General features: G+C 29.9%; 1 protein-coding gene across 1 annotated transcript in view; it reads right to left on the bottom strand.

The window, feature by feature from the left end:
* Positions 1 to 2,616, bottom strand: part of LOC119675817 — a 3,806-nt gene extending 1,190 nt beyond the window's left edge. Inside the window, exons 1-3 of the mRNA XM_038087036.1 lie at positions 2,230 to 2,616; positions 596 to 649; positions 316 to 502 (exon numbers count right to left, since the gene is read on the bottom strand). Coding sequence (XP_037942964.1) covers positions 316 to 502; positions 596 to 649; positions 2,230 to 2,616 — 628 coding nt within the window. The remainder of the gene's footprint in view (positions 1 to 315; positions 503 to 595; positions 650 to 2,229) is intronic.
* Between the last annotated feature and the right edge of the window lie 8,563 nt (positions 2,617 to 11,179).

Here is an 11,179-nt window from a genome sequence, read left to right as displayed (position 1 = left end):
TAAACCACTTGCAGCGCACAATAGATCTTTTCGGTCGGGGTGCATTTATAACCTATTATTTTATAATAATAATCAGCCACTTGCACAACCATCGTTTGCGCACAAGGCACAAGTATGCAGATAAAAAAGTTTGGCTATGTGCTTAGGCATGTGTGCGTGTATAGAATTTCATACAAAATTTGCGTTAAGCGTCTGTCCGGTAAGGGGAAAAATATGTAAAAGAAATCTAAAATGTTTTTGTTTTGGGTACTCTGAAAAATTAAAAAAAAATTTATTAATTTATTTGAAAATTTTAATAAAAATGATTTAAATTACATTTTTTTTCTTTCGTTTCGGTATTCATTTTTGCCTCCTGCTCTTGCCGACGGCTATTTTCCTCCTGCCGGCGGCGGTTTTCATCCTGCCGCCTGCGGTTTTCTTCCCGTCGTCGGCCACCTTCCTGGCGCCGCTGGTAGTTTCCTGGACGTCGGCGGTTACGTTGCTGCTGTTGACGCTGGGGTTGCTGAAGAAAGAGACAAAAAAATTTTATTTTAATATTGCATTTAATATAAATAATAATATAATATTATATATATATTTTAAATTATTTACATACATTTTTACCGCCAACCAGCAGTCCAATTAATACACCAGCTAGTATATCTTGATTCTGAAACGAAAGCATTAAAAATTTAATATTTATATTTTTAATATTTATTATTACTTATTTAAATTTAAATTACAAATTTTTAAATATATTTTATTAATTTAATTTTATAATACTTACCATTACTTTAATTTTCACAGACGCACACTACTTTACTGAACGAAAGATAAATGCAAACTGAATGTTGCATTTGCATTTTATTTTAGTTAACAAAAATAATTGCTTGAATATAGTCAAGCAATTTTAAATCTCATTAAATTGTACAGCAACTGAATATGTATATCTAATAATTATTGGGTGGAATTATTCAAAAACAATAATTAATATAATACAGAAGCACTGTACTATAATACCATAATGTAATGCATTATCTTGTGGGATAATAATAAAAAAAATTAGAAACTTATTTCTTTGGCGATTCGAACAAATTTGTTTTTGGTTTTTAAGTTTCATTTTACTCCAAATCTAGTATTGCTCTAGTTAAAATTTTTTCTTTAGGCTACTCTGGTCTTATTATTAGGATGCAAATAAAACTCAATTTATTTCATTTTTCACCCGACGTTTCGTTGGTTATTTTCCAACATCTTCAGGGGTATCTAAAATATTTTTTTTTATTTAATAATTATGATTTCAAAACACAATGTGAAATTATATCTATAATATAATTTGTGATATTGTATAAACAGAGAAACATGTACACAAAATAACTAACAACAACAATAATAACAAAACAATCAAAAGTAATAATTATCCATTCAGGATTTTAGAATTGTTAAATAATAGTAATTACCAATAGTTAGAATTGAAATTAAGTTAAATCACTTTTTGTAAATAAAAAATTAAAAGTTAGGAATAAATATTAAAAGTTTTATAAAATTATAGAATTATAGTCAACTGCTTCAAATTACCGCCACTTTCGATTTTGTTTATATTAGAGCAGCAATGTAATTAGAGCTTATATTCTCCGTATCTTCTTTGATGTTCATAGTTAAGTTAATTTTCTCTTGAATTCTTAAGCTTTCGAGAGTGTACCGTTTTTTCCAAGATTTCTCTTTGTCCAATATTACTACATTGTCGAAATCCGGTTTATGTTGTCTCTCGGTGCAATGCTGAGATAGAGCTGTATTGTTTTTGTTCTTGTTGATGTCCGACATATGCTCAGCTATTCTGGTGTTGAGTGATCTCTTTGTTGTACCAATATAAATCTCTTTGCAACTCCCTTCTTTATTTCCGTTGCAATTTATTTGATATACCACATTATTTTGTTGCAGCTTATTAATTTTGTTTTTGTTGTTAGAGAAAATTTTATGGATAGTTTGATTGGGTTTATAAGCACAAAAAATGTTGTCTTGTTTAAGATTTGTGGTCAAATTTCTATTATTAGATAGTTTCGGTACATAGGGTAACGAAAAATATTGTTTTGGAATTTGGTTATTGCTATTTTGAATATTTTTATTGTAACTTATGTTCTGTTGTTTGCTTAAATTGTTAATTAGTCTGTATGGATAATTATTATTCAATAGAGTCTTGTAAATTTTGTCAATATTTTGTTGTTTAAACATTTGGTCACTACTATCTAATACCTTTTTGATGAAATTCTTCACAGTACCTAGTTTTTGGCTCATAGGTTGTGAAGAGTGAAAATTGATAAGTCGTCCTGAAGATATGTCTTTACTGTACCAATTGAAAATTAAATTATTATCTCGTTTAATAATTTCAATGTCGAGATATGGGAGTTTATGGTCCAGTTCCTCTTCATATGTAAACTTGATTTTTGGGTGAAAATTATTTAATGTTGTCAGAATAATTTCCTTGTCAGATTTTTTGATAACCGCAAATATGTCATCAACATATTTGGTAATAAATTTAAAAGTTATGCCCATAGTCTTGAGTTCAGCTATGGCTTCGTCAAGTAGCTTATCAAGTACTATATCCGCGATAGTAGGAGATAATGGATTTCCCATAGGCATACCAACATGGAAATGATATCTCCTACTATCGCGGATATAGTACTTGATTAGCTACTTGACGAAGCCATAGCTGAACTCAAGACTATGGGCATAACTTTTAAATTTATTACCAAATATGTTGATGACATATTTGCGGTTATCAAAAAATCTGACAAGGAAATTATTCTGACAACATTAAATAATTTTCACCCAAAAATCAAGTTTACATATGAAGAGGAACTGGACCATAAACTCCCATATCTCGACATTGAAATTATTAAACGAGATAATAATTTAATTTTCAATTGGTACAGTAAAGATATATCTTCAGGACGACTTATCAATTTCACTCTTCACAGCCTATTAGCCAAAAACTAGGTACTGTGAAGAATTTCATCAAAAAGTTATTAGATAGTAGTGACCAAATGTTCAAACAACATAATATTGACAAAATTTTTAAGATTCTATTGAATAATAATTATCCATACAGACTAATTAACAATTTAATCAAACAACAGAACATAAGTTACAATAAAAATATTCAAAATAGCAATAACCAAATTCCAAAACAATATTTTTCGTTACCCTATGTACCGAAATTATCTAATAATAGAAATTTGACCACAAATCTTAAACAAGACAACATTTTTTGTGCTTATAAACCCAATCAAACTATCCGTAAAATTTTCTCTAACAACAAAAACAAAATTAATAAGCTGCAACAAAATAATGTGGTATATCAAATAAATTGCAACGGAAATAAAGAAGGGAGTTGCAAAGAGATTTATATTGGTACAACAAAGAGATCACTCAACACTAGAATAGCTGAGCATATGTCGGACATCAACAAGAACAAAAACAATACAGCTCTATCTCAGCATTGCACCGAGAGACAACATAAACCGGATTTCGACAATGTAGTAATATTGGACAAAGAGAAATCTTGGAAAAAACGGTACACTCTCGAAAGCTTAAGAATTCAAGAGAAAATTAACTTAACTATGAACATCAAAGAAGATACGGAGAATATAAGCTCTAATTACATTGCTGCTCTAATATAAACAAAATCGAAAGTGGCGGTAACTTGAAGCAGTTGACTATATTTCTATAATTTTATAAAACTTTTAATATTTATTCCTAACTTTTAATTTTTTATTTACAAAAAGTGATTTAACTTAATTTCAATTCTATTGGTAATTATTATTATTTAACAATTCTAAAATCCTGAATGGATAATTATTACTTTTGATTGTTTTGTTATTATTGTTGTTGTTAGTTATTTTGTGTACATGTTTCTCTGTTTATACAATATCACAAATTATATTATAGATATAATTTCACATTGTGTTTTGAAATCATAATTATTAAATAAAAAATATTTTAGATACCCCTGAAGATGTTGGAAAATAACCAACGAAACGTCGGGTGAAAAATGAAATAAATTGAGTTTTATTTGCATCCTAATAATAAGACCAGAGTAGCCTAAAGAAAAAATTTTAACTAAAACAATAAAAACGTACTGGTCAAAAACTCCATTATTAATAGTATTGCTCTGTTTATTCATAATTTTCACCACAATTTCGAAACTTTCGCGCTTTTCTTCTGCATTAAGTAATTCTTCTAATTGAATGATTTTGTTTAATAAAGCGGTTAGAACCGCGCAAATTATAGGATTTAAGAATAGAAAGATAAAACTTCGGTTTTGAAATAACTTTTATTCTTGTTGAGTTCAATCTTAAGACTAACTTAAACCTAGTTTTGTTCGTCCTTTTATAATATCGATTTGGCACAGCAAATCGTGATAATAAATTATAATTATTTACCTAGGACTATTTTAGTTTAGTTATCATTATATTTGTGTTGAGATAACTAAACTAAATACTTTTACAAAATTAAATATACTTATTATTACATTTTAGAGACTGTTCTAATGAGTCGTTGTCTGTGTTATTAAGGTGATGGTACATAACTCGCGTGTTGCCTCCTTTTGAAATATCTCTTTGCGGGGACCACCACTATTCAGATAAGGTTACAACACATGCATACCTCAAAAATCATAAGTTTCACATATTAATATACAAATACCTATATACTCATAAAAGAAAAATAAACCTAATTATACCAAAACATCGTAATAAATATCTCATACATAAATCTAAGTTTAATGTTCTAAATACCCTAGAACTTTTGTGATATAACAAAAGTATCAAAAACCCAATAATGTGATGGCTCCTCATCGCCCCAACTTAAAAATTAACCTACTACAACTACCTATTGCAATGCAGTAATCATGCATACATAATTTTATAAAATTCTACAATATCTTAAACTAGTCTTAAACTAATCGGCACATATCTATTGCTAGATAAACCAACCACACCAACCTTGCAATTATAAATAATTGTCAAAATTAATCAGGTTTGTTCATCTTCAATATCTAATAAGCAGAATCCACTGCTATCCTAGGCCTTAAAATACATAAATCTTTTACTGCCCCATTAATACAAACAACTCCATCAAATGTTCAATAATGGGTACTCTACCTACCTCACCATAATCTGGAGTAGTTTGCCTAACTACTCCTAAGCGTTTCATCTATTCTGTTCTAATTTGGTAAATAATTATCAGAATTTAATGAAATAGAAAAATAAAAATTAATTATAAAGAAAAACAGAAGTATATTAAAGTAGTTACATTAAAACGATCAACAATTAAAAAAAAACATATTTAACTAAAAATAATAACACAAAGTTAGTTTTGTCTTTGCAGACAAAGACTTTTATCCTTATCTCCCAGTGGAGCATAGGACCTCTACCATATTTTTATATCGGATTCGGTTATGTGATTCGACATAAATCACTGGAGGAATAGTTCGCTTCTCTTAATTCTTCTTCAACTGTTCTTCTCCAAGTTTTAACTGGTGCTCCAGGTCTGCGGCTGCCTTGAGGATTCCAAACAAGTAGATATGCTTAAAGACAATTATTTACTTTTTACATGCTATATGTTTTTAATGCTTATATGTAAACAATTTTGTTGTATAATTATACATTAATAAATACATGCCATTGAAAACACATTCCATTTAAACATCTATTTTGTAGATTACTTGACATTTATAATCAGTAAGATTCATATTCAATTTTTATTTGCTGGTATAGGATAAAGAACTACAAGAAATATAAAAACCATTTTTATAACGATTTTTTTTTTTGTATATAATAGTTTTAAATACAATTTGATTGAAATTAATATTTTAAATAAAATTTCAAAAAAAAATTGGAAAAATTATTCACATAAAGTCAATGTTTTTATTATAAATTGTTTTTTATAATTTTATTTCTTTATCAGGGTGAATGCTTTTCAATTTCTATATAAAAATATGAGAAAAATATTGGCAAAATTCATTATCTAATTTTTTAATATAATCAACAAAGGCCTTTGGTGGATGCACTAATTGCAATCTTTAAATTTTTCGTCAAGCGTGAAGAAATAATCACTTGAAATTATATTAACTAATGAAAAGTATGCTTGGCAATTGTGCAAATTAAATATTTAATAGTACATCCATCCACAAACTTAAGTGAAGAGAATTGTTTTTAAAAATACTTTTTTCCTTATGTTTATGTTGGCATCAAAATCAAAATTTTGAAGGAAGGAATGCATTGGTAAACCTGATCTTTGAGGATCCTGCCAACAAATATTTATAACCAATGCACATCATTACAGACACTTGCCATACTATTGAACAAATCAGTTGAGTTATTTATATTATATGTCCATCAACAAAAGACGGACAATCAAACTTAAACAACTGTTTGCAATTTCCCCTTTCACCGCCTATACAAATAGGGAAATACTGGACGCTCAGTCATGCAGGTTTGTATCTCCTTATATAACACATAAGGGATAAGTCTACCATCACCCTTATGAAGACGGCATAATAGATGCGATAATAAGCGGAAATGTGCACCTAATCTACGCACCAACTGGACATAATTCCCAGTATATTTAACGCAATATCGTGTGACAATGTAAGTGTTCAGCCAATGAGTAACCTTGGTTACACAATTGCGACGGTAGAAGCTTTTCTCTTATTTATTTTTATTTTATTTAATGAAGTGCTATGAGGGACACCCGTTCAATGCACTATCTTACATGCTAACTTACAAACTAACAAATAAAATTGAATATGCTAATTATTTTTTGCTTAAAAATTAGTTTAATTAATAAATTAAAATATAATTTTAATAACAATGAAATTATAAAAGAGAAAAAGAATGCAATTATAAATGAAATCAAAATAAAAGACAAAACGAACAATAACAAAAAAAGAAAATATTAAAAAGCCAAAAATAATATTTATGATAAGCAGAAAATTAATCAAAATTAGAAAAAATAATAAAACATAATTAATTAATATAAGATTGTAATAATAAGCTAAGACAGTTCCTGAGAAACTAACTTCTTGAAGAAAACTAAGTTGTTTGCGTTTCTGGTGTCGCTAGATAACGAATTCCAGAGTCTTACCGCATTTATGAAAAAGAAACTAGTCACAGAAAAGTGGTTGAACCTTGGGATTAAATATTGAATAGATCTGATTGAATGCAATTTACATAGATTATTAAAAAGCTACCCATGAATTTGGGGCATAGCAATTTTAAAAAAAAATATACAAACATATTTATTAATATTGTTGTGATTATTCCAACACTATTTACGTGGTCGTTCGCGATCATTGGATCCTGATAAGTAATTTATGTTCAACTTGAATTTCTGTATAACCGTTTATAATCTTCTATATTTTGTGAAACACACACACTATTATTTTTAATAACAACAATATTTCAAAAACTTGTTTTCTAACTAACTGACATTATTATAAATTATCACAGTTTACTTAAATTGTGTTATATCTGCGCCCAGAATACAAGTGTACACTTTCGAGTTTAATCACAAACTAAACTTTAGCAAAAATACTGGTATACAATATAAAAGACAGAGTTACCATGTCTTAATACTTCTTAATAATTAAGTAAATGTAAATAAATAATTAAAATAAACTATTGACTCAGCTTATTTCATCCACAAAAAGAAATTTCATTTGGTTCCAAAGTCAATACTTGGTATGATACCCTTTTGCTTTTATCACTTCGTCAAGTCTCTTCGCCATTCAACCTACAAGTTTTTGGGTTATTTCTGGAGCTATTTGGGTTGTTTCCAGAAGTTTAATTTTTTGTGGGCATGCTCCTTAGTATAAGCTGCTGTGATTACTTTTGCTTATGAAAGATTTGTCTTTAGCTTCTCGACCATTAAAGTGGGAGTGTCGAAGCACGCGGCGGACAGTTTCCGCATTGCACGTCTTGCCTAATTCTATCCGTACCTTCCTGACTATATCAGAAGCCTTTAATTTTGAATTCCACTTGATTTTTCTGACTATATATCGCTCGTCAACTGAGTTGAAAATTTTATTTGGTGCACTTCTGCCCATATTTTAAGTTCTATTCTCACGAATAAAGTAAATTAGTCAAAACATATTAATCACTCACTTTTTTACATGCTTTCATTATTTTCACACGGTTTTTATAATTGTATTTAAAAACAAATACTTTTTTTGCTGATCATTTATTTTTTTAATTATATGCTCAAATGTTTCAATATTGTGATTTGAATTTACAAAATCTTTTATCACAATTAATTTTTCCGATATTGCGGTTTTTATCGCGTTTAATAACTGGCGCGTCATGATTGTTAACTTTTCAAAATAGAACTATTCTTCTTTCTATTAATCTAGGATTGTATAGAAAATTTGCGTTAGGCGTCGGACAGACCGGTGAGGAGGAAAAATATTTTTTCCCAAAATAAAAAAAAATTAAAAATGATGTTAAGCGCTGGACTTAATTTACAATCCATACGTGTATACGTAAAATAGGATATATGTATACATGTACGTTGCTGCTTGTTTACGCAGTTTATCAACGACCTCATCAGCGCCTGGGCTTTTTGTCCAAACCTATCAAAAATTCATTAATATTTCATTTGTATATATTTATTTATATTCATATAATAATAATAATTATATTCACGTAACAATTTAAATTCATTATTATTTCAATGCTTAAAAAAAAATCTATTATTTACCTAATTCATTATACCTTCCCTAAATTACTTCAATATTTCAACAAAAAACAAAAAAAAAAAAATTAAGTAAAACTGTTAGAATTGTTAGAATCACCAAAAACATGTGTTTACTTTATGAACGTTTTATTAAGACTAAAAGAATATAGAGAAATAGAAATTTACATTTTTACAAACTAAACCAAGGATTACATAGATGAGACAGATACTATGCGTTGATATTTAACACTTCTCCTCAACGCAAGATATCTATACAATTAAATTTCTCTTAATGAATTATACTCCTCCTCCATTGACGCTTTCCACTCTTCAGAATTTTTTCCACTTAACGCTTGTTGAACTGTGTCTGGTATTATCATACTTTGTTGTGATAATGCACCTACAGTATTATATCGTTTTATCGGACGTCCTGGTTTACCTGTGTATTCCATACGAGGTCTTCCAGCTACCCTTTTCTGGGTTTTAGCAATTGCTACATCTTCTGAGATGTCACTCTTTACACTACTAATTTCTTCATCTCCTTCTTGTAAGCATTCGGCAATTTCTTTTATTTCATTGTCACATTGCTGCTGTGGCTCCATTTCAAAAAATACGTACTCTGATCTAGGTGATTCCATCATATTTTCTAAAAATATGATATCTCTACTCACAACAACTTTCTTTGTATTATTGTCAACTAGGCGATATGCTTTAGATTGATCTGAATATCCAACAAATATCATTTCTTTGCCCTTAGCACGAAATTTGTGTTTCTCGGTTTTGTCAAGAACAACAGCTGGACATCCAAAAATTCTAAAATGTGATACTGACGGCTTTCGCCCACTCCAAATTTCAAAAGGTGTTTTATCAGTCAGAGCTTTTGTGATAGATCTGTTGCGTATGTACACTGATGTTAAGATTGCTTCCGCCCAATATGCTTCATCCAACCCTGAAAACACTAGCATACTCCTGGCCATCTCTACTAAGGTCCTATTAGCTCTTTCTGCGACTCCATTCTGTTGAGGAGTATATGGCACTGTTGTTTGTTTTTTGATGCCATGTTCAGCTAAATAACTATCAAATATCTGGTTACAATACTCGCCACCATTGTCAGAACGTAAAATTTTGATTTTCTTTTCTGTTTCACGTTCAACCTTTGCTTTGTACAATTTAAACATCTCGAACACATCGGATTTGTTTCTTAATAAATAGACTTGTACGTAACGGGATTTATCATCTATGAACGTTACGAAATATTGATAACCCGAGAAAGACTTTTTATTCATAGGACCGCACACATCGCTATGAATTATTGTAACATAAATGGTTTTACACAAACTTTGCTTTTCGCACACGTTTTGCAAGTATGATCATTTCGATTGTTCTTATCTATTTTTAAATGTAGTCCACGCACTATATTTTTATTTGCCATTTCTTTTAATGCTGTGACATTTATATGGCCAAAACGATTATGCCATTTCACTACACTTTCATCATTATTGTGTATGTAATTGGCTTTATTCGTATAGTCAACTTCACTTTCAAATACATACAAATCATTTTTTCTTTCTGCCTTAATTACGCAATGTCCAAAAACATTTCTAATTATAGCACCCGAATTAGAAAAATTTACAGTACTTTTATCCGCCGTCACCCGATTGACAGAAATAAAGTTGTTTTTTAATGCTGGTACGTACAGTACATTTTTCGCAGTTAAAAACAATTCTCCAACTTTAATTCGAATTTCACCACGACCGCACGCTTCAATTGTTTTATTATCTGCAAGCCAAACTTTTTCGGAACTATATAAGAGGTGTGTAAAATATGAGCGGTCACAACACATGTGAGTAGACGCTCCACTGTCAATGCACCACGATTTATAAGTTAGAGCACTGCTCTCTGCTGTTGCTGCTACTACTCGTGATAGTTTATGGTCACCTTTCTTTGACTTTTCGCTCTCCTTTTCGCAGTTTTTTCTATTTCTGCACTCCGATGCAAAATGCCCGCGTTTAGCACAAATGTAGCATTTGATGTTCTTTTTGCCTTTTTTATTCTTGTTGCCGTTATTTTGTGGTTGTTCGCTTGAATTTTGTGACTTCATATCGGCATAATATGCTGCTTGCTGTATCTGATTACCCTTCTGCAACCTTCGATCAGCTTCTTCAATTAACTTCACTTTTAAGTCATTAAGTTTTGGAAAAATCTCTCTTGCTTCGATTGCAACCACAAAATTATCATATGATTCCGGTAAACTGGTCAGTAAAATAATTGATAACACCTCCTCTGGTATTACTGTATCAACCTGTGTAAGCATTTCTGCAATTTCCGCAAATTCAGTTATATGCGCAGGTACACTTGAACCCTCGTGCAGTTTCAATGCCATGAGCTTTTTGAACAAAGTGACCTTTCTAGCTGGTCCTTTTCTCTGATACACCTCACTTAGTGTATTCCAAGCTTCAGTGGCAGTTTT

This window comes from Teleopsis dalmanni, chromosome 2, assembly GCF_002237135.1.
Source record: "Teleopsis dalmanni isolate 2A chromosome 2, ASM223713v2, whole genome shotgun sequence".
Taxonomy (NCBI): Eukaryota; Metazoa; Arthropoda; class Insecta; order Diptera; family Diopsidae; genus Teleopsis; species Teleopsis dalmanni.
The sequence above is the reverse complement of the archived record's forward strand: the minus strand, read 5'-3'. Positions and strand labels throughout refer to the sequence as shown.